The 24,974-nt window shown below is 38.5% G+C and overlaps 1 protein-coding gene across 5 annotated transcripts in view; it reads left to right on the forward strand.

The window, feature by feature from the left end:
• RUNDC3B (RUN domain containing 3B) overlaps positions 1-24,974 on the forward strand; it is a gene marked incomplete at both ends in the record, with an annotated part of 153,899 nt that overhangs the window by 107,279 nt on the left and 21,646 nt on the right. For 3 of the 5 annotated variants that reach the window (XM_082632762.1, XM_082632758.1, XM_082632759.1), the window contains one exon: positions 15,262-15,408. The exons of the other annotated variants lie outside the window; for them this stretch is intronic. In XM_082632762.1, the coding sequence (XP_082488888.1) occupies positions 15,262-15,408 (147 nt within the window). The remainder of the gene's footprint in view (positions 1-15,261; positions 15,409-24,974) is intronic. 5 annotated transcript variants of the gene reach the window in all.

Raw genomic sequence — 24,974 nt, forward strand, 5'->3', positions numbered from 1 at the left:
GGTGTGTATTATTCCAAATGCATATGCATAATTTTAAAGTATTTATTTAGTGATTGATTGCAAAAAGATGGTATATAAGGTCATCTATTCGAAGTACACTGTACTATTTAAGTACAGTGCCATTGTAGAAACTGTTTGTTACCAGGTTGTGCCAGAATGTCACTAAGCACAGTTTAGTAGAGCTGACGTTTTTTCATAGCAAGACTTTTTTTGATGAAGAAAACTATGTATTGATCTACATTCTGGTACGACTCCTTAACTTATCACTGTTCAAATCCCTTACACTAACCCTACCATTTTGTCAAACTTAATTTTATCAATTAGTTGTTTATGGTGAAAATCTTCTCATATTAATATTTACTTAATCTTAAGGATGACTTTTAAATTTTTTACTTTGAAATAATTTCAAACTTTCAGAAAAGTTGCAAGGATAGTACAAAGTAATTCCCACATGCCCCTTCTCAGATTCACCAATTTTCAGCATTTTCCACATGTCATAATTCTCTCCCTCTACTTGTATATACAAACATTATTTTTTTTTTTTCTTCTTCTTTTTGCGGTATGCGGGCCTCTCACTGCTGTGGCCTCCCCCGTTGCGGAGCACAGGCTCCGGACGCGCAGGCTCAGCGGCCATGCCTCACGGGCCCAGCCGCTCCGCGGCATATGGGATCCTCCCAGACCGGGGCACGAACCCGTATCCCCTGCATCGGCAGGCGGACTCTCAACCACTGCGCCACCAGGGAGGCCCCAAACATTATTTTTTGAACTACCTGAGAGGTTGCACACATCATATCTCTTTACCCCTTAGTACTTCAGTGTGTTTTTCCTAAGAACAATGACATTATCTTAAATACCCACACTTCAGCTCTCATTTTAAGAAATTTAAATCGGTAAAATACTTCTTTTACCTGTAACTCATATTTCAGTTGCATCAATTGTCCAAGTAATGTTTCTTATTGCTTTTGGTTTTTTGGTCCAGGATCCAATCCAGGATCACATTTTGCATTTGGATGTCATTCTCTTTAGTCACTTTTAACTTAGAATAGTTTTTCAGTGATTGTCTCACATGAGGTTGATATTTCTGAGAATGCAGGCTAGTAATTTTATAGACTATCCGTCAGTTTAAGTTTGTTTGCTTTTCCTTGTGATTAGAATGAGCTTATCCATTTGTGGCTGGAATACAACGTAAGCAGTGTGTCCTTAGGATATCACATGCAGAGGTCTATGAAGTCTGTTGACCTTTTATTAGTGATGTTAATTTTAGTCATTTGGTTAAGGTGTTTTTCTCTTCTGTATAGTTACTGTTGTTCCTTTTGTAATTAACAAGTAATTTGCAAGGAGATACTTTGAGACTAAAAACATAAAAAATGATTTTTTTAAGTAAAAAAGTTTTATTAAGGAACATAAAAATTAAATGTTTTCTGGGAATTTGTATCTTGATAAAAAGAATTATGTTCTCATATTGTTTCTTTTTTTCTAATTTTTTAAACGTATTTTTAATTTAATTTAATTTTTTGGCTGCATTGGGTCTTTGTGGCTGCATGTGGGCTTTCTCTATTTATGGCGAGAGGGGGCTACTCTTCGTTGCGGTGCGCGGGCTTCTCATCGCGGTGGCTTCTCTTGTTGCAGAGCACGGGCTCTGGCACACGGGCTTCCTTAGTTGTGGCACACAGGCTCAGTAGTTGTGGCTCACGGACTCTAGAGCACAAGCTCAGTAGTTGTGGCTCACGGGCTTAGTTGCTCCACAGCATGTGGGATCTTCCCGGACCAGGGCTTGAACCCGTGTCCCCTGCATTGGCAGGCGGACTCTTAACCACTGCATCACCAGGGAAGCCCCCTTACAGTTATTTTTAATCTCTTTAAGTTACTAGAGCAAAAAATAAAAAATTAAGGCCACTGATGAGAATTAGACTATTGAGTTTAGAGGTTAAAAATTTATTTTCACATACCATGGCTACAATCTCTGGCTAGGTTGTAAATTGGTGTCTTACAAGATTCCTCTGTACAAAAACCATTACAAGAATACTTAATGGAAGAGTAAGAAACATGCCTTCCAGAATGTTTACGATTTACTTCGTTATCAGAATCATATTTAAGGTGCAGATAATCTCTGGGCACCTTGAAACTGTAGGGAGAGTGTGGACATTTTTTCCTTCCTGATATTTTTTTTTTACCAACAGTTAGGAAGGCCTGCAGTCAAAGTTGGGCACTGAAATTCCCTTTGTTAATCCAGAGGAGATAAAAGTGGCCTTGAGAAGATTAAAATGTATAATGTATAAAGAAAAAGGTCATAAAAGGAGCATTAAACAATATGAAGCATGAAGTATTTGCTTCTCCATTATGTTGATTAGCTTTTCCTGGGTGATTTAAATAATTTGTCACTTAACTTTTTATATATTTGTCAGTGGTTATCTGTGTTTCTGAATTACTGTTAAAGTATGCTTTAATAATGTCTTTGAATACTCATAAAATCTGAACATCTTGTAGTTTTGGCAATAGAGTGCACAGTATGATATGGTAGAGGAGTGTCCCAAAGCTTTCTTGCAAATCAGGACTGTGTTCAGTTACTGGCTCTGTCCTTGCCTAATATGAGCTCAATCTTGATTAATATCTTGGAGCCTCTGTTTCCTTATTTGTAAAACTGAGATAATATTCACCTTGTGGATTATTATGAGTATTAAGTGGTATCATGTTTAATACAGGTAGGACAAAGAAGGTAGTCAAGATTATTAGCCTGTTTTGGCTTACAGAAACCTTAAGGTCTCCTTGATAAATTCACTCGGATAAATAGTGAGTTTAAAATGCTTTACCTTATCATGCCCAGACAATGAATTTGGACTTGATTGTATTATTCCTGAGTATCACTTTTGAGATCTAGTTTCTAAATGGTAGTTGGATTAATATTTATAATAATATTATGGATCCGTGATAGACCTTCAGATAGATCCATAATATTATGGATCTGTGATAGACCTTTTGTTCTACTGTACAAAAGATTCTTTGTAAAACACTGATTGCAGACCTCAAGAATAGACAGCCTCAGGACAGTATGCAAAAGCTAAATTCTTTGTCATGATTAATACCAATAAAATGTGTAATAGGGAATCTTTTATAGTTAGTTGATGAAATTTTTCTGTTCATGATTTGAAGAATAAGAATAGTAAAATGTCTTACAGGGCTCCCTAGAGAAGGAACTGAAGAGTCTAAATAGTAGAGTGAAGAAACATGCATTGCTAAAACTAAGCCATTGTTATAGTTCAACAACCAATTTGGTGTAGTTCATGGTGAGTAGTGATGGTGTGATCTGTTGGCCTGCAAACCAGAAGTCAGTGATGCTATGGCATCCTGGTTCACAAATTTTAGGATGAGTGGTATGGATTCTAACAGCAGGATGCAGTGATGTCATCATAGCCCAGTTAATAATGGACAAATCATGACAGTTCCTGGTCATATATATTTTTGGCAGGTAACAGTTACTAAAATATTAAATTACAATCATGCTAATATATATTACATACTCTATTATCCATATAAGAACAGAAAAGTCAAGAAAATGCATCCAGAAGAGAAAAAGGCCAGGTACCAGATAGGTAGAACCATTTCTATTGTATTTTCTTTGTATTAGTAAGAAATTATATATTAAAACAGGCAAGGGGTACTTATTTGATATGAATGGCATTTCATTGTCTTTAGTCGTGATGTTAGATTAAAACTGCTGGCAGATTCTCTTATATCTGAGCAGATGTCCTTATATCTGGGCCAGGGACCTACAACAGTTGGGACTGCCCTACAAATTTCATGGAGAAGTGACTCATTTTATTTGGCAAATGTTTTACATTGAGTACATGAAAAAGGGAAGCATCCCTAAATTACAATTTATAAATAAGACAGTATCACTATTAACATATAAATATTGTTTTGTTTAGTTATTTCTGTTCTTTAGCATTTAACACTTATAAAATTATAATTAGCATTTAAATTCTGAAGCTATTATTATATTTTTAATTTTTTATTAAGAAATTTTCAAGGGACTTCCCTGGTGGCACAGTGGTTAAGAATCCACCCGCCAATGCAGGGGACATGGGTTCGAGCCCTGGTCCGGGAAGATCCCACATGCGGTGGAGCAGCTAAGCCCCTGCACCACGACTACTGAGCCTGTGCTCTAGAGCCCGCGAGCCACAACTACAGAGCCCACGTGCCAAGAGCCCATGCTCTGCAACAGGAGAAGCCATCACAATGAGAAGCACAGGCACCGCAACCAAGAGTAGCCCCCGCTCACTGAAGATGCAATGCAGCCAAAAATAAATCAAAAATAACTAAATTTATTTTTTAAAAAAAAGAAATTTTCAAATATCCACAAAAGAAAGAATTGTAGAATAAACCCGATTGCCCATCACCCAGACTGAACAGTTACCGAGACACATTTGCTTTACTTGTCTTTTTCTTTTTCACTTTTTGCTGAACGATTTTGAAGCAATCATGCCCTTTGATTCCTACGTACTTCATTGTACATCTCTAAAAACTATGGATACTTTCTCACGTAATTTCATAATCACACCTAATAAAATTAGGGACAATTGTTTTTATCATGGAATGTGCTTTCATACCAAATTTCCTAATTGTTTTAAAATAAACTTTTTTGTAGTTGATCTTTTTCAAATCAGGATTCAGTCATACTTTACATATAGTTATGTCTCATAAGCCTCTTAATTTAGAACAGTTTTCCCCACTTTTACTTTTCCTGTCATTGTCTATTTGCAGACTTTTCCTGCACAACGTCCAGCATTCTGGATTAGTTCTTTGGGGTTTATTTACCTTGTTCTTATATACCTATGCCTCCCAGTATGTAGCCATTAGCCACATGTGACTGTTAAGCACTTGAAATGTGGCTAGTCTGAGCTAAGATATGCTATAAGTATAAAATCAACACCAGATAGTGTGAAATAAAGAATGTAAAATGTCTCATTAATAACTTTTTATGTTGACTACATATTGAAATGATAATGTTTGGGATGTATTGGGTTAAATAAGTGCATCATTAAAATTAATTTCACCGGGCCTCCCTGGTGGCGCAGTGGTTGAGAGTCCGCCTGCCGATGCAGGGGATACGGGTTCGTGCCCCGGTCTGGGAGGATCCCATATGCCGCGGAGCGGCTGGGCCCGTGAGCCATGGCCGCTGAGCCTGCGCATCCGGAGCCTGTGCTCTGCAACGGGAGAGGCCACAACAGTGAGAGGCCCGCGTACGGAAAAAAAAAAAAAAAAAAAAAAAAAAATTAATTTCACCTACTTTTTAAGGTGGCTACTAGAAAAATTTAAATTCCATATGCGACTCTTCTTATTTGGTGTTGGACAGCTGTATTCTCTGTACTATATCCTCTCTTCTCAAAGTGGACTGGCTACATTTGCATCATCTGGGAACAGATTCTCAGGCCCCTCCCCAGACCTGTTGAATCAGAATCTGTATTTAATAAGATCCTCAGGGGATTAATTGACACATTAAAGTTTGAGAATCACTGCTTTGTACTGTTTATTCTGTAAAGTATATCCTCTTAACTCTGGATTAGTAGTTCTCAATCTTGGTTGCACATTTAGAATCCTTCAGGGAGCCTTTTAAAAGTATATTTTGAAAAATGAGGATGCCTGCCTGAGCCTTACCTCAAGAGATGTTGTTTTAATTTGTCAAAGGTGGGACTCAGGCAAGTGTACAAGTGTTTGAAAAGCTTCCCAGGTGTTTCTGATGTCCAGTCAGCATTGAAAACCAGTGCTCTGAGGTGCTGGGCTAAATTTGAGTTTAATTTTATGACAAGAATATTTTATAGGTAGTGCTCAGTACTTCATATTGGGAAGCACACAAGTTGTCCCGCTTTTATTGATCTTAAGATAGGACAGTGGATTTAGGTGGTTACAGCCTTATTTCTTCTTTGTGTAAGTTCTCATCAGCCTTTCATCTAATGGCTTGACCATGGATGAGCATTACTTGAAACAATTGATTCATTAGGATTTGTAAAATGGTGATTTCCTAATTGTTATTCCCTTCATGCTTAAAGGCTAGAATCATCTATAAAGAACTTCTCCCTATCAGGGCTATTTGGTTGTTACCATGACAGTTCTTATAGGATATTATTAATTTTCAAAGTAAGATGCTGATGTCCTACTTAGCTACTAATGAAATGAAGATTTTGCTTTGCTTTCTCTCTTTTGAGATTATGAACTTGTTATATATAATCTCTTCTATAATTTGAATTAGCTCATACAAGGTTCATAAGTAAGGGGATGATGTTAGTATAGCAAAGAAATCACCTTGATTCATAATTGATTTTTTCCTAGAGGTTAACATTTCTCAAAAAGTAACACCAGCAGGGACTTACCTGGTGGGTAAGACTCCAAGCTCCCAATGCAGCAGGCCCGGGTTCTATCCCTGGTCCGGGAGCTAGATCCCACATACATGCTGCAACTAAGAGTCCACATGCCACAATTAAGAAGCCCGCACGCTGCAACTAAAGATCCCACACGCCACAACTAAGACCTGGCGCAGCCTGCATTAAATAAATACATACATACATACATACATACATACGTACATACATACATAAATCGCCAGCAGAATGCAGAATACACTAATACAGGCAAATACTGCAGGCCACCAACAGATGGCACTCTCTCACTGTACATAATACTCTCTCCCCGTGCTTTCCTCTAGCTCAGTTGAGCTAGAACTTGGAGGTGCTTGTTCTGTAGTTGTCCTTGCCCCCATGGCAAGCCTCAGCCTCAGCAGCCTTGACCCTTCCTTGCACCCTCTTCCATCAAATGGCTTTTACTTTTTTGTTGTTGTTAAAGCTGTTGTCGTTGTAAAGTTATTGTAATATTTCTTTAATTAATAGGAATTTAACAAATATTTTAAATTGGGTTTGAAGTTTTATTAGGTTTGTCACAGTTTTTCTTAGTGTTGTAGTTGGAAGGTTGAATAGACTTTGAGTTGTCAGCCCCTAACCCTGTTCTCCCCATAAGGCCAGCTATTTTCAGTGTGTAATTGCAGAACACTGTTTTGTTTTGTTTCTGCACTATAGCAGAAATGCCTATATTCAGGGTGTTTCTGTCCCATAAATTTATTTTTCTTTTTGATGCTCAAATTGTCCTATCTTTGACTAATGGAAATGCCTTTATATTCATTCCTGTGTCCTTCTGACATGACACATTTGTCTTTGCTAATTTTCTTGCTTTCTGGTACAAGATATCCCAGGCTCATCTTGTATATTTCCTGTCCTGGAATCAGCCATTCCTCTGAGGATCCAGGGTTTATCTTGTATTTTAAAATGAGAGGGAAAAGGAAGCATTTGAGGGAATTCCCTGGCGATCCAGTGGTTAGGACTCTGCACTGGGGGCCTGGGTTCAGTCTCTGGCCGGGGAACTAAGATGCCACAAGCCACACAGCACAGCCAAAAAAAGAAAGAAAGAAAAGGAGGCATTTGAGTGTTTTTCGAGGTTCTAAATTACTCATTAGGGCTTCCCCAGTAGCGCAGTGGTTAAGAATCCGCCTGCCAATGCAGGGGACACGCGTTAGAGCCCTGGTCCGGGAAGATCCCACATGCCATGGAGCAACTAAGCCCGTGAGCCACAACCACTGAGCCCACGCACCACAACTACTGAAGCCCGCGCGCCTAGAGCCCATGCTCTGCAACAAGAGAGGCCACCGCAATGAGAAGCCCGCGCGCAGCAACGAAGACCCAGCACAGTCAAAAATAAACAAATAAAATAAATAAATTTTAAAAAAAATAAATAAATTATTAATGTTTCTTTTCAAAAGATACTGTCAAGTTAAGGTCTAAAGTGCAACCAGGATAAAATAAATAAGATACAAGGATGTAATTTATAGCATAGGGAATGTAACCAATATTTTATAATAATTTTAAGTGGAGTATAATTCATAAAATATTGAATAACTATGCTATATACTTGAAACTAGTATACTATTGTAAATCAACTATACTTCAATTTTTTTTTAAGTGTAAACAAGGTTGAAAAGCATTTAAGAGACTTTGTTAGATTTGGGGTTAACTTTTTGGGCAAGAATACTTCATAAGTAAATAATTTAAAATTTTGGGGTATCTGGCTCCTTTTTAGGCTTCTTCTTTCAAAATGTTTTATTTGAAGGGAAATAACTGTAAAGTGATACAAAGTGAGTCTTTATGCCATGGCTGTGTCTAAAATTAACAAAAAACAAAACACAAAGTTTTATTTTTTTTAAATATTTATTTGGCTGCGTTGGGTCTTCGTTGCGGCATGCAGGCTTCTCTAGTTGCAGCGCTTGGGCTTCTCTAGTTGAGGCATGTGGGATCTTAGTTCCCAGCCAGGGATTGAACCCGCATCCCCTGCATTGGAAGGTAGATTCTTAACCACTGGACCACCAGGGAAGTCCCAAAGAAATTTTTATATTAAAATTATGAAGAAGTTAGGATATTCACAAGCTATATAAGCATTTTCCAATTCTGGTAAACTTTAAATGAAGAAGAGTAGGGACTTCCCTGGTGGTCCAATGGTTAAGACTCCATGCTTCCACTGCAGGGGGCACAATTTTGATCCCTGGTCAGGGAACTAAGATCCCACATGCTGTGCGGCACAGCCAAAAAAAAAAAAAAAAAGTAACTCTCATTATTTCTTTTGGTGCTAAATTGCTTTTGTAACTTCTCTGGCTTTTATCCATTCATTTGACAAATAAATATTGAGAATGCCATGAAGAGCCAGGCCCTCTTCTAGGTGCCGGTGATTCAGGAGTGAATAAAACAAAGTCCCTGCCCTCATAGAGTTTACACTGAGTGGACGGCAGCCACCAACACCGACAGTAAACAAATAGTGCCTGAGTGGTGGTCCTGTTCCTCTTCCAAGGTCGTCAAGAGAGGCTGGGAGGCCATAACTCTCTTACCCTGTGTTCCCAGGAGAGTGAGGGGTGGAGTGTATCAACACCTGGTGTTTGGTGGCTTTCCCTTTCTGGAACTTCAGTGTTCTCTACCTCATTCTCATTATTCTCATTATTCTTCTCAATATTATGCTCACTAGCATAAAATTTTGCACTCCTATAGTCATGCTATGTTAGATCCTTTATATTCATGAAGATTGTAGCCTAAGATTTTCTCAGTGTGCCCTGTCACAAATAGTACTGGACTGTATCCTGAGAATTACAGTACATCAGGAAATAAATAATAAGTGGATAGTAACAAAGGTGTGCAGCAGGGGTGTTGGGCATTTGCTAGACTCACTCTCAAAACTTGCCTTGTAGCCATCGGCTTCAAATGTATTGACTTATCAAAATTAAAAATTACGGGCTTCCCTGGTGGCGCAGTGGTTGAGAGTCCGCCTGCCGATGCAGGGGACATGGGTTCGTGCCCTGGTCCGGGAAGATCCCACATGCCGTGGAGCGGCTAGGCCCGTGAGCCATGGCCGCTGAGCCTGCGCGTCCGGAGCCTGTGCTCTGCAACGGGAGAGGCCACGACAGTGAGAGGCCCGCGTACCGCAAAAAAAAAAAAAAAAAAAAAAAAAAAAAATTGCCTCATGTCATGGACCTTTGGGATTACTTAGGAATACGTGGAGTCACAGATATTAAATGCTAAGTGCCAAGGGCTATATGCCTTATGTATATCTAGAGGCTGAAAGTAAAACTTCATCATGAGCGTCAGCACAGCATCTGAGGTAAGTGGGAAAGGAGCAAAGTGAGGGAGAGAGGATAACCCTCAAGTTTGGAGACACAAGATAAAGAATCAAGTAAGTGAACAGAATAATATTGACAGCTTTGAATTGACTAAGCACTGCTATCAAAATATAGAGTATGGGATTCTACATCTTTTAAAAGAGCTTGTAAGTACCAGTAGACTTGAGCCTAATCTCTGAAAGGAAGGAAAGAGACCAAACTTTGGAAATTTCATCTTTTTGTCTTGCATTAAAATAATGAATGTAATATTGAGGGCTCAAAAGAATGTAAGATCTAGTTTTTGAAGCTAGGGTGCTCTGGCTGAAACCCTCACCTTAAATACCATCTTCAGCTAAAGACAAAAGAAGGTAGGATGTTGGAAGTAGTGGTTTGGGGCTTCAAAGTGGAGGGATGAAATTTACATGGAGATGAGAAAGTAAATGTTTGGTAAACAAATGTTTGCTTGACCATGCAGAGATAGTAGGACGCAGAGTAGACTCTGGTCTCTCCCTTACCACACCTAGCCCATATTCTTTGAAGGTGTCTTTGGTGATAGCTGTATTCCTGGAACCAGACTCATTATCTAAATTCTTTAGGTAGCTAAGGGGATGGTAAAAAGAAAGACTTCTGAGTCTTGCTTTTCTTTTTTTTTTTTTTGCGGTATGCAGGCCTCTCACTGTTGTGGCCTCTCCCATTGCGGAGCACAGGCTCCGGACGCGCAGGCTCAGCAGCCATGGCTCACGAGCCCAGCCACTCTGTGGCATGTGGGATCTTCCCGGACCGGGGCACGAACCCGTGTCCCCTGCATCAGCAGGAGGACTCTCAACCACTGCGCCACCAGGGAAGCCCTGAGTCTTCTTCTTCTTAAAAACAATCATCCTAAATTAATTCTTATGCCAAAGAGATGTATTTCGGGGTGGCAAACATTGCTCCCTTACAGAGTTAATATCCAAAATATATAAGGAACTCGTATAACTCAATAGGAACAAACAAACAAACCAATTAAAAAATGAGCAAAAGACTTGAATAGACATTCCTCCAAAGAAGACATACAGATGACCAACAGGTACATGGAAAGATGCTCAACTTCGCTAATCATCAGGGAAATGCAAATTACAATCACAATGAGATATTACCTCACACCTGTGAGAATTTCCGTTATCAGAAAGACGATAGGTGGTAAGTGGTCGCAAGGATGTAGAAAGAAGGGAATCCTTGGACAATGTTGTGAGAATGTAAATTGGTGCAACCACTTTGGAAAACAGTATGGACGTTCCTCAGAAAATTTATAGAACTATGGTATGATCCATCAATCCCACTTCTGAGTATTTATCCAAAGGAAGGGAAATTAGGATTGTTGTCAAACCCAAGTTCATGTGCCCCATGCACAGTGAGGCCAAACAAACTGAAAAGTTGGAGTTTGGAGCAGAGAAAGGTTTATTGATCGAAAAGTGTGCTGAAAAGATGGGAGACAAAGGTTTGTCTCAGATCCATCTTACTAGCTGGCCAGGGCATATCGTTTTTAAAGGCAACATTTGGGATGAGGGTTGCAGGGGACTTGACTTTTTTCTGATTGGTTAGTGGTGAGGTAACAGGGTGGTGTTTCAGGAATCTTAATCATCAACCTTCTTGTTCCAACCAGTCTGGGGTCCAGTGCTTGTGCCCAGCCTGTAGTCACCATCCTCCACCTGGGTTGGGGTGGGGGGTCTTAGTTCCTACAGAACAGCTCAAAGATATGTGTCAGATTGTTTTGTATATGCTTCAAGGAGGAATTCAGACTCTGTTTTATCACTGAGCTCTTGTTTCTTGACTGCTTTCCCTTTGTTTCTGCATTCCCTCGCTTCCCTAATTAACAACTGCTTGAATCTCTTCTTTGGAACTCAGGGAAGGCCTAGGAGACAAAGCCTTTTTCTACAAACAAGAAACTGGGGACACGGAAAGCCTTTTGTACCCAGGAGGACCCCTCAGGGTCCTACTCTGTTTCAGAATCTTGAAGAGATATCTGCATTGTTATGTTAATTTCAGCATTATTAACAGTAGCCAAGAGGTAGAGGTAACTTCAGTGTCCATGTGTCCATGGATGAATGGATGAAGAATATGTGATATATATATAAATACCTTGTGTCTGTATACACACATAGAGGCACAATGGATGATAATTCAGCCTTAAAAATGAAGGAAATCCTGCCATTCATGACAACATGGGTGACATTATGCTAAGTGAAATAGACTAGATGCAGAAAGACAAATACTGCACGATCCCACTTACATGTGGACTCTGAAGTAGTCAAATTCACAGAAACAGAATAGAATGATTGTTACCAGGGCCTGGAAAGAGGGGAAGTTGGGGAGATATGGTTCAGGAGTACAAAGTTTCAGTTATGCAAGATGAATAAATTCTGGAGATCTAATATATAACAATGTGACTATAGTTAACAAGATTGTACACTTGAAATTTTCTGAGAGGATAGATCTTAACTGTTCTCATCACACAAAAAAGGATTAACTGTGAGGTGTTGGATGTGTCAGTTAGCTTGAGTGTGGTTATTATTTCACTTTGTATATCAAATCATCAAGTTGTATACTTTCAATGTATAAATTTTAAATTGTCAATTATACCTCAGTAAAGCTGGGGAGGAAAAGATTGAATTATATTTGTGTGTGTGTGTGTGTGTGGCCAAATTTCTACTGAGAATCTAAAGAGAAAAGATTGAATTATATTTGTGTGTGTGTGTGTGTGTGTGTGTGTGTGGCCAAATTCCTACTGAGAATCTAAAGAGAAAATAGCTGACTGTCTCCCAGTTTAGAGGTAGATACTACAGGAAAGTTCTTAAAATTAGCTGGAATACATATATGATTTCTACTTTCTTAGTAAATTAAACAATTTCCCCTTAGTGTATTTTTCTGTAGAATTATTACCTTAATGAGAGAATGTTAAATTGACTTATAGACATAAGCGACAAGTAGTATCTATCTCATATGGAATGATTTAGTTTTTAGATTAGCTCAGTAATGTTAGCATTGGTTAGAGTTTTAATTAGTTAAATGCTAATTATCACATAGTTTCACCTTTAATGACCCCTGATTTTGCACTATGAAATAACAGTAATTGTTGAGTAATTTAAGATGAACCTATTTTTAAGCTTGGCCAAATGAGAAATTTCCTCATTCTTCATATATTAACATCAGTTGGATTACCGTTGAGTAGGTCTGAAAGTTAACTTGGTACGTTTTGCTTGTTCTAAGGTAAGTAATGGGATTCTTTGATTGCAAGCAGTCGCAACCAACTCTTAAAGCACAAATGGAATTCATTAGATTGATATCAATAACTCATGGAATGAATAAGATACTGGGAAAGTAGGCCTGGAGAAGGGTAGGCTGAGCTATTTCAGAGGGTTGGGAAGTAGGAACATCAGGAATATCTCTTTGCTGGTACATTTTGGTCAGGACCTCACTGCTAGAACAAATAAACTGCTTCGTCTATTTATCACTCTAAATGGACTCAGGTCAAGATTCAAAATTCAGGGATGGGGTTTTCAACCTAACTTAAATTCACTTGCCTGCCCCCTAGTGTACTGGAGTGGTGAGAGAAAAGGCCTGCCTTACACAGCATCCTCCAGGAGGCTTTCCTTTTCATAGTAGAAAGGCTAGTGCCAGGATTTACTGTGTCCACATTCCTCACAAACGGTGAAACACAGATGTGGCATGGATGAAAACTAGGCCTATTCAATACGCTGAGATTTCTTATCTCCTGTTTCAGAGGACCAGGCAACTTCCCATAGAAAAAGGCAGTACCTTAATTTGTCATAGGGCTAAAATTCTCCACAGGCAAATAGTGTGTAAAAACTCTTGTGAAACTTCAGTTCCTTTTTCCATTTTATATGGTGTAAGACTTTTCGCTTTCCAGAAAGAATATATTCTGACGTGGAGATCGTTCATTTATTTACTTATCAGTGAGTTCTACCAATGGCGTTTCCTCAGATGCACGTTTGCCTTTCTTCCGTTCTGCTCTGAATATTTCCTGTAGGCCAGTTATGACATTAGAATTGAGTTCTCCAGTGACGTTCACTGGGAACCCTAAAGAGGCAATATGTGAAAGAGAGAAATCTAGTAAGAGAACCCAAAATAATGGTAGTTTATTATAATAGATTCTCTGGCCAGTAATCCCCATTTCTGCTTTATACTATTTTTCTGTCAACCTTAGAAGTTTTCTAATCACTCTTTACTGTTTTCATAAAAACCGGTGTTAAATTACCTTAAAAGTCTTTTAAAATTTTTTCATTCCTTTTCTAGTGAAATGAAATCGTTGGACCTAGCCTGAAGGAATATCTTGACGGGAGACATTCTCACTGATTTCTGCCTATTTCACTTCTAGTATTCCATTGTAAGAGAGAATCTAGTGTTGACATCAGATAATGTTTCTTTATGGACATAGTGGAGCAAATATTTTTAAATGCACACAAATATTCTATAAAATAAAAAATATTTGTATGGAGCTTGCTAGAGACATAAAAAAATGGGATTATTCCATTAGAATCATGGTTAATAGCCAGAGGTGTTATGCAGGCTGATTTTCTCCAGTGTAGGAGAATCTTGCTAGTGCACCACTGGCCCTCTGCTGCCCACAACAAGCCTATGGTCTCTGAAAGTTAGTGGCAGGCACGTTTTACTTCCTGCTTCTGAGGTGGTGGGTCAGGACCTTGGAACGCTAAAGTCATGGACTCCTGTTTGAGAATGCAGGCTGCCTAGGTGGTATTTTAAGGCATTTTAGGGGTAGAATAAGAGCTTTCCAAACAGAATTATGCTTTTAAACGAACTACCAGTTCAAATGTTGAATTAGTCTTGTGACAGTTGGTTTGTGAAATTGAAATCTTGGGAGAAAGCTAGTTCTTTTGCAACTTGTTACTGACAAGTAACAGCTCTACAGAAATGAAAGTAAACCATGAGTTGTTATAATGGCTTTGTTCTGTAGTTGAAATATTTCCAATAGATTATATTGTTCAGTGTAATTGTCATTGATATAATTATGTTCATGAAGATTTATTAGTAGTCACTTTTATCAAAAACAATTACAGGAACCTCATGGATTTTTTATTTTATATTTTTCTGTATTAGTTTTATTTTTATTCATTTTAATTGTTTTTGTTTACTGAGTTAAATTACTTCAACAGATTGTGAATTTTGAAGCTAGAGAGTCATACACGTGGACTCTTTACTCTCTTTTATATTTTAACTGGCGTCTGATCACCTATAACTCTAAGATATCACCATTGTTTTTTAGTTAAGATGTAAAATGCATCTTGAGTCCCTTAGTCCTTTAGTAATATCTCTGGGGAAAAGATAGGAAGTCTGAATTTCACAGGTAGTGATTTATTGTAGTAGTAGAAAAAGAATGAAAAACACATACTGCAGGAGACGAAACAGTCATAGCTGCAACTAGCCTTCCTGTAGTTCTGGTCACATTCTGTTAACATACCATTTTAAAAAGGTGAATTTGGGGGCCTAAGTTGATACCATTAGGTTCCTGTGCCATTGCAGAACAGTGAAGACAAAAGCACTCACCATCTTAATATTCACAGGACTGTGCTAAAGAATAATGATTTAAGATCAAGACAAGAGTTAACTGCCCACCTCACCAACCAGTGGCCTTCCCCAGGAGCTCTGGATGTCAATGCTGTTGCCTTGGATACGTTGCTTTACCGAAAACACAATAAACAGTGGTATGAGTAAGTGTGATACTTTTTTTTCCAACTAATTACGAACTTAGTTGTACCAAACACATGGCTATCCACTTTGGTTTCTCATTCTTCTTTCTGAATTCGTTATTAGCTCAGAGCAAAAGTAGGATTAAGACTATTGTGGCTTAGTAAGGTTAGATTAAGGCAGTGAATGTGGTAATGTTATGAAGCCAAGGCACCCTGGAGCAGTAAAAAAATTTGAGAAATCCACCAGCTACCTACTTCTCCTCTAGTTAATCTTCAGGCAGTCCTTCAGTTAAATCAGTGAGCCTGTATTTTATGAGCCCTCTTTTTTTTTTTTTTTTTTTTTTTTGCGGTACACGGGCCTCTCACTGTTGTGGCCTCTCCCGTTGCAGAGCACAGGCTCTGGACCCGCAGGCTCAGCAGCCATGGCTCACGGGCCCAGCCGCTCCGCGGCATGTGGGATCTTCCCGGACCGGGGCACGAACCCGTGTCCCCTGCATCGGCAGGCGGACTCTCAACCACTGCACCACCAGGGAAGCCCGAGCAATCTATTTTTTAATTGTAGCTTTGGTGTTTGCGTTAGGACTAATTTTCATGCTTGTTATAAAACACAAAATTCCATCTCACGAAAGGGTAGAAAGAAATTTACTTGTTCTTGATGGGTGTGAAAGACTTTTGTTCATTTTCAGTAAATCTAATTTTGGGGGATATTGAAGATACAATCACTCCACCTATAGGCCACAAGATCCTTCTCCTATTTCTTTGTCCCAATGTCCAGGACTATTTCATTTCTTCATTGTTTCCCAGTGTTGAGAGAGCAGCAGAATTTTAGGATCTCTTTCTTTAGGTAGTCTTTATTTTGGAACTTGTAAATTGTATTACCTTCTTTTGGCTTTTAGCCATTTCCCATCATGGTAATTTTTTTTCAATATCTTTATTTTCCTATATGTCTTCAGCTAATTTGCTGATTATTTTCCCTGCTCTCCCTCCAACTCCTTCTGTTCTTTCCCTTCCCTTCCTCCCTTTCTTCTTTTGTCCCTCCTTCCTCTCCTTCCCTCTCTTCTGCCTCTTTTTCTCTCTGTTTTTCTCTCTGCTTTTCTTTTAGAGCCCTTGCTTTAAATTTCACTGGTAGAGCAACACACTTCTTTCCGTGCTTCATAGGGTGCCTTTCACTAGGTAATTAGTAGCCAGACTGTTTCTGCAAGGAATGTTTTAGCATAGACATAATTTCTGCCTGCTTTACTCTCTGATTTTTTTCATTTATCAGAGGCAGAACTCAAATTTTACCTTTCGTTGTTTAAAAAAAATTGCTAGAGGCTTTAATGTTTGTTTCACTGATTGTTAGAGATACGTAGGGAAGCATGAGCCAGTTGTTTACAGAATGAATCGGTAGACCTCTCTTCAGCATCTCCTGCACCACACTTAGTATGATTCAAGGTGTTGACTGGGCCTTTCATGGATTGGAACTGAATTCCCCTTACATCCTTAAGAAAGTCATATATAACTGGAATATATCTCATTATGCTAGTATATAATTTTATCTTTCTGTGACATATTGAATGAATGGAAGAATATTAGTTTATTTGTATTTCTGATTTATAATTGAAAAACTGAATTTATAGCAATACTTGGTAGGCTTACCTGTGTATTACATAAGATACTCCAGCTTTCTGCAAAAATATTATAATATTATATCCTGACAAGTTAAAAGACTAATAACTATGTCTTTTTATTGCAATACCTACATGGTCACTTTAGACAGTGGGAGGTAAAATATTTTAGCCAAAAGACATGTGTGTACCACTGCCTGCCCATAGAGCTACCTATTGAGGAACCAATAAGGACATCTAAGTGGAAGATTTATTTCCAGATTACCTTTGCATGCAGTAATAGTGACTTTTTTACAGAATATTGTAGTAGCAACAAAAGTTATTGCAGTCTCAGAAAAGAATGCAGTGAAACTGCCTGTTTGTCTGTTTAGAATGGATCTAGATTTTATACCTCTTGACTCAGTTACTCCATTAGTTTAAGAAGGGGCACCGTTTCCTTCCCAGCATCATCCTTTAATCTAACCTGACCTCAGATGTTGGTATTGCTTTTCTGTGGCCCTATCGCCAAATTGATATCCTTGAACAAAAAGTATGCATGAGGGGGTAGTTCTGAGATCCCTGGACCTACAGTTTAAAGTCAGGACTTAAAAGTATCTCTGCTGCTTCCTTGCTGTGTAACACTAAGCATCACTTCCTCTCTCTCTCTCTTTTTAAAATTTATTTATTTATTTATTTATGGCTGCATTGGGTCTTCGTTGCTCTGTGCGGGGTTTCTCTAGTTGTGGCGAGCAGGGGCCACTCTTCGTTGCGGTGTGCAGGCTTCTCATCGCGGTGGCTTCTCTTGTTGCGGGGCACAGGCTTTAGGTGCACGGGCTTCAGTAGTTCTGGCACGTGGGCTCCATAGTTGTGGCTTGCGGGCTCTAGAGCGCAGGCTCAGTAGTTGTGGCTTGCGGGCTTAGCTGCTCCACAGCATGTGGGATCTTCCTGGACTCGAACCTGGACTCCAGGGCTCGAACCCGTGTCCCCTGCATTGGCAGGCGATTCTTAACCACTGCACCACCAGGGAAGTTTCACTTCCTCGTCTTACCTTCTGTTTCTGCACATGTAATATTGGAGGGTAATGCCTATTTAAACAGAATTGTAAGAGTCATATGAGGTAATTAATTGCCTGGCACCTAATCATTTCCTGGTAAATCATTTATTTATAGCCTATATAATCTTTTTTTGTTTATACTCTCACATAACCTTGTATCTTTCATGTTTGGAGAATATACACTCACCCAACATCCCAAGCTCTACTTTCTTAGAGAGATTGTAAAACCCTATATGAAATTAAAATGACCAGCAAATCCCCAGTTGTTCAAAATACGTAATACCAACTTTTTCATCTAAAAATGGAGACTTCGGATTTTCAGAACAGAGTAGTGCTGTATAAATCATGTTTGAAACAAATCATAGCTTTTCATCAGGATCCAGTTTTTGCTCTCTTCAAATTTATAATATAAACCAGAGCTCTCGAACTGACTTGATAACTAATTCCTCTTCATTTGACCAATATCTTAAATAAGTCCAACACATGTTTATGAGAGACTGCACGTTATGGAGGAGGTAGTCAAAGCCCCTTTAGTAAGGAGCACTAGCTCTCTTGATAATATGGAGAAAGAAACTGGCCCTATAATGAGTCATTATAATTTTCTGCTAAGAATATGGGATGTCTGTAGTTATTTCTCTGGGGGCTCTGGAAATTTATTCACCCACTTGGCTTTGAGAAGAAAGAGAGTGCACTGTTTGATTTAATGAATTTCATGGATTTGTTGACATTTTTTAAAATGAGCCAGATAACTTGGCTATGGTCACCTGGTCATGGAAGGATCCCTTTCACAATAGATCTTAAATTTATTTCCATTTAATATACTGTTTATAAAACTTTAAAAATATCATTTCCAGTTTATTTCTTGATTATTTAGACCTGGCAAGATTAGTTATGATGGATTTTATTATATCTTTTCCTTTATTTCAAACATAGGAATATCATATTTGATATTATAGCATTATAGGCTCACTGTAAAAGCTCAACAATAAATAAATATGTAAAGCACACTCCCAGACACACATAGACCAATTGATTCTTTTTTGTCTCCAATAAGTTCTGTTTTAATTTGTATCTTTTTATGTAAAATCTAGGTCACATGAGCTTGTTAGATATTTGTTATATAATCTTGTTAGATGATCTGTTACATAGCCTTGTTAGATTATTGCCTAACCCATCATTCTCATCCCAAAAGATGAGATTCATTGTCACCATATTTATATTTTCTACTTAAGCTTTTTTTTTTTTTTTTTCCGCTGTACACCGGCCTCTCACTGTTGTGGCCTCTCCCGTTGCAGAGCACAGGCTCCGGATGCGCAGGCTCAGCAGCCATGGCTCACGGGCGCAGCCGCTCTGCGGCATGTGGGATCTTCCCGGACCAGGGCACGAACCCGTGTCCCCTGCATCGGCAGGCGGACTCTCAACCACTGCGCCACCAGGGAAGCCCTACTTAAGCTTTTTTTAGTCTTCTGAATTTATCATTGTCTTCCAATTTGGCTATTATTCACAAAATTATTAAGGATTATGAGCCTTTATATGCCCTTTATGATCTGTCGTTTAGGCCTACTTTTCTTAATGACTCCAATGCATCAGATATAATCACTTCAGGTGTATTAGAGGTTCTCCTTCCCTTGTGTGTCTTTCCAGTCTTTTTAGAGTAGGACTCCCTAAAGCACTGAGGCTGTAGAAATCTCTTACAAATAAGTTTTGCATTGACCTGACTCACATATATCCTTTCAAGCTCCCTTGCATCCTTCCATTTTGTAGTAAATTGAGACTTTATAGATGTTCTGCTATAACAAATGCTTAGTTTGTTCCTTTAACATACTTCTATGAAAATCAAACCAAGAATAAAAAGAATGGTATATTTCTGTTTCCACGCACAGTCATGTGTCTCTGTGTATACAGTGCACATTATTTTTTATTTTCTACATGTGGATAGTTTCTTCTTCTATCTCTCTGTTGCCCAATGACTACCAGATAATGTGAATTATCATTGACCTCAGTATGTCTAATGGGCGAATAAGTAATGTAGATTATCCATATCATTGCATCTGCATTGATATAAAGTATAAGATTGTAGAAAAATTTACTTATAATTGAATTCAGCCCTGTTGCTCAGTTTCCTGTTAATTTGCCTTTATTTGGTAGCCAGTTCTATGTATATAAGTCTAAACTGGAGTGATTTTATTTTTTTATTTTTTATTTTTTTGGCCACAACGCGTGGCTTGTGGGACCTCAGTTTCCCGACCAGGGATCAAACCCATGCCCCTTGCAGTGGAAGCGCGGAGTCTTAACCGCAGGACCACCAGGGAAATCCTGAATTTGAGTGGTCTTAAAATGCTTATATAGTAAGATGTTGAATGCAGTGGATTTTATTATGTCCCAAGTGCTCATGACAATTCCTAGAAGGTTAACTTAAATTATATTTAATAATATAATGGCATAGATTAAACTGCAAACTTTTATATAGTCATAATGCATGACTCTTACTATCTTGGGTTCTTATTTTGATTAAACTCTTGCCGTTTAAAAAATTATACTCTGTGAGAAACAGAGACATAGATGTAGAGAACAAACGTATGGACACCAAGGGGGGTAAGGGGGCTGGTGGTGGTGGTGGGATGAACTGGGAGATTGGGATTGACATGTATACACAAATATGTATAAAATAGATAACTAATAAGAACCTGCTGTATAAAAAAATAAATAAATAATTTAAAAAATGTATCAACCCCCAGCAACACATTAAAAAAAATAAATTATACTCTGAGAAATAGGAACAGACCGTTAACTGGTTTGACATATCTGGTGGGCTACACTTAAATCTTTCAGTGTGTTTTTAGTGAGTCTAGAATTCTAAGATAGGACTTAGTGATGACGTTTGAAAGACAGAACTCCCATAGACAGATAGTTTGCTCCATGACAACAAAACATATATCAGATGGAGCTGCCGGTCGCATTGGAAATATGGTAAAAAATGAGGAAACCAAAGCCATTCTTTGTCATTACTGAAAGCAGCTGAACTAGATTCCTACCAGGTGGTGGGAAATAGTTTCATGCAAGGAAGATATTGTATGGTACTATTCTTAATATCTTATGAATAATGTGCTTAGTTTTGGCTTGGAATTTTTATTTTTGCTTCAGAACATCATTGTCTACCAAATTTTGTTTTTATATTCATTGACATTTGGTTAAGTAAATAAAGCCAGTAAACTCAGAGTTTATTCACTAGAGGGTAGAAAGGTCCCTAAATCACTTTGGGTTTAGAAGTGTGGTGTTCTAATAGGTACTTCAGTAGGTCACACAGCAAGCGCATTTTGTGTTGCCATTATCATAGGATGCTTTCACATGCTTTCCTCCCTCAGTGGGTGAGTCCTTGAGAGTCTGTAAATGTGTGCTGTCAAGTTCCCAGTCCTTACTCACCAGAGTCTTTTTTGCTTCTGGGTATTTTGTTGTTTGTACATACTTCTATGCATAATTTTTTAAATTTAATAATATTAACAAGTTTCCTATAGTGAAATATCAGTGTCAGAAACTCATCTTAAGCCCTTCATTTTTTTTTTTTTTTTTTTGCGGTATGCAGGCCTCTCACTGCTGTGGCCTCCCCCGTTGCGGAGCACAGGCTCCGGACGCGCAGGCCCAGCGGCCATGGCTCACGGGCCCAGCCGCTCCGCGGCATATGGGATCCTCCCAGACCGGGGCACGAACCCGTATCCCCTGCATCGGCAGGCGGACTCCCAACCACTGCGCCACCAGGGAGGCCCAAGCCCTTCATTTTTAAAAAGCAAGTCTTCTACCTGTTAGGCACAGAAAAATAATTTGGAAAAGAAACTTATTTATAACTTCCTTTATTAAATTCCTCTGTTCCTGATTTCTGCTATAGCTAAAGAAATAAGATTTTACTGGAAATCAAGTGAAATTTTCAGTGATTTGATTAAATACAGTATAATTTACATGGTCTATCTCAGCAAACAAGGCTATTCTTTTTTTTTTTTTTTTTTTTTTTTTGCGGTACGCGGGCCTCTCACTGTTGTGGCCTCTCCCGTTGCGGAGCACAGGCTCCGGACGCGCAGGCTCAGCGGCCATGGCTCACAGGCCCAGCCGTTCGACGGCACGTGGGATCCTCGCGGACCGGGGCACGAACCCGTGTCCCCTGCGTCGGCAGGCGGACTCTCAACCACTGCGCCACCAGGGATGCCCAAGGCTATTCTTTAAGAAGCGTTTCTAATAAAATAGGAAGACAAATCTTTTCTTTTTACACTAGAGAGGAGATAGCATAGTAGTTAAGGGGATAGAATTAGAACTAGGCTACCAAGTTCAAATCTCATCTCTTGTGCCCCAGTTTCTTCTGCTGTAAAGTAGGGATAATAATAATTCCAACCTCTTCTGGTAGTCGTGAGGATTAAATAAGTTAATGTATATAATATATGTAGAACAGTGCCTAGCATTTGGTAAGTGCTATATAAATATTGGGTATCATTTTTTTGTTACATGTTGTATAGCTTATATATGTGTTATCTATTATAATTATCAGAAGTTTCCTACAATAGACTTTCCTGCTACTTAAAATTATAATAAAGAACTTTTATACTCTCAACATTTAAAAAATCATGTTATAAAGTGAGAATACTGCTCACATTGTAAGCTGGGAAGGCTATTCCATCACCTAATTTCTTAGAGGAGAAAACAAATAGATTCCTGCTGTATCTATCCCCCTTAATATACATACACCTGATAAATTTGTAAGTCTACTCTTATGTGTATGAATAGAGAATAGCTATGTAATAGATATGTGTTTCCTATAACATTATCATAGACTATGTAACATTTCTAGGAAATTAGATAGGGTTTGGCTACCTTGGGAAATAAATATTGAACCTGAAAAACGTATTCCCTTTCCTGGATCATTTATATTTAGAAATAAAAATGAATTTTGTTCATGTACTTGAAATGTCAGTAACACCAAAGCTGCATATATCTCTTGAGTTGGTTTATGTTGACAAAACAAATATGAGGAAGGTTTAAACATTTGCACATAAACATTCATTAACATTTAAACATAAATATTTATTAACTTTCCATGTATAGCTGAATTTTTCATTATAATTTATTTCTAGTGAATTTGTTTACTAGAAAATGAGCTCACAGTTATAAATAGATGATGGAAGGAGGTTAATTATCTTGATGGTATTAACACAAACAGGTATTTTACTACCCAACATTTTTTAAACTTCTGAGTTACAGGAATTGATAACAATAATTTGTTATTTTTATGTAATAACCATCTATAACGGTATCAAGGCACTGTCCTTAGGAGATACACAATCATCACTAAGTTATGTCAGTTTTGCTTCTTTTTTTTTTTTTTTTTTACAAATTTAATCAGTTATACATATACATATGTTTCCATATCCCCTCCCTTTTGCGTCTCCCTCCCACCCTCCCTATCCCACCCCTCCAGGCGGTCACAAAGTACCGAGCTGATCTCCCTGTGCTATGCGGCTGCTTCCCACTAGCTATCTACCTCACGTTTGGTAGTGTATATATGTCCATGCCGCTCTTTCACTTTGTCACAGCTTACCCTTCCCCCTCCCCATATCCTCAAGTCCATTCTCTAGTAGGTCTGTGTCTTTATTCCTGTCTTACCCCTATGTTCTTCATGACATTTTTTTTTTCTTAAATTCCATATATATGTGTTAGCATACAGTATTTGTCTTTCTCTTTCTGACTTACTTCACTCTGTATGACAGACTCTAGGTCTATCCACCTCATTACAAATAGCTCAATTTCATTTCTTTTTATGGCTGAGTAATATTCCATTGTATATATGTGCCACATCTTCTTTATCCATTCATCCGATGATGGACACTTAGGTTGTTTCCATCTCCGGGCTATTGTAAATAGGGCTGCTATGAACATTTTGGTACATGTCTCTTTTTGAATTATGGTTTTCTCAGGGTATATGCCCAGTAGTGGGATTGCTGGGTCATATGGTAGTTCTATTTGTAGTTTTTTAAGGAACCTCCATACCGTTCTCCATAGCGGCTGTACCAATTCACATTCCCACCAGCAGTGCAAGAGTGTTCCCTTTTTTCCACACCCTCTCCAGCATTTATTGTTTCTAGATTTTTTGATGATGGCCATTCTGACTGGTGTGAGATGATATCTCATTGTAGTTTTGATTTGCATTTCTCTAATGAGTAAAGATGTTGAGCATCCTTTCATGTGTTTGTTGGCAGTCTGTATATCTTCTGTGGAGAAATGTCTATTTAGGTCTTCTGCCCATTTTTGGATTGGGTTGTTTGTTTTTTTGTTATTGAGCTGCATGAGCTGCTTATAAATTTTGGAGATTAATCCTTTGTCAGTTGCTTCATTTGCAAATATTTTCTCCCATTCTGAGGGTTGTCTTTTGGTCTTGTTTATGGTTTCCTTTGCTGTGCAAAAGCTTTTAAGTTTCATTAGGTCCCATGTGTTTATTTTTGTCTTTATTTCCATTTCTCTAGGAGGTGGGTCAAAAAGGATCTTGCTGTGATTTATGTCATAGAGTGTTCTGCCTATGTTTTCCTCTAAGAGTTTGATAGTGTCTGGCCTTACATTTAGGTCTTTAATCCATTTTGAGCTTATTTTTGTGTATGGTGTTAGGGAGTGATCTAATCTCATACTTTTACATGTCCCTATCCAGTTTTCCCAGCACCACTTATTGAAGAGACTGTCCTTTCTCCACTGTACATTCCTGCCTCCTTTATCAAAGATAAGGTGACCATATGTCCGTGGGTTTAACTCTGGGCTTTCTATCCTGTTCCATTGATCTATCTTTCTGTTTTTGTGCCAGTACCATACTGTCTTGATTACTGTAGCTTTGTAGTATAGTCTGAAGTCAGGGAGCCTGATTCCTCCAGCTCCATTTTTCGTTCTCAAGATTGCTTTGGCTATTCGGGGTCTTTTGT

Source organism: Mesoplodon mirus (assembly GCF_964341445.2).
Source record: "Mesoplodon mirus genome assembly, chromosome: 9".
Taxonomy (NCBI): Eukaryota; Metazoa; Chordata; class Mammalia; order Artiodactyla; family Ziphiidae; genus Mesoplodon; species Mesoplodon mirus.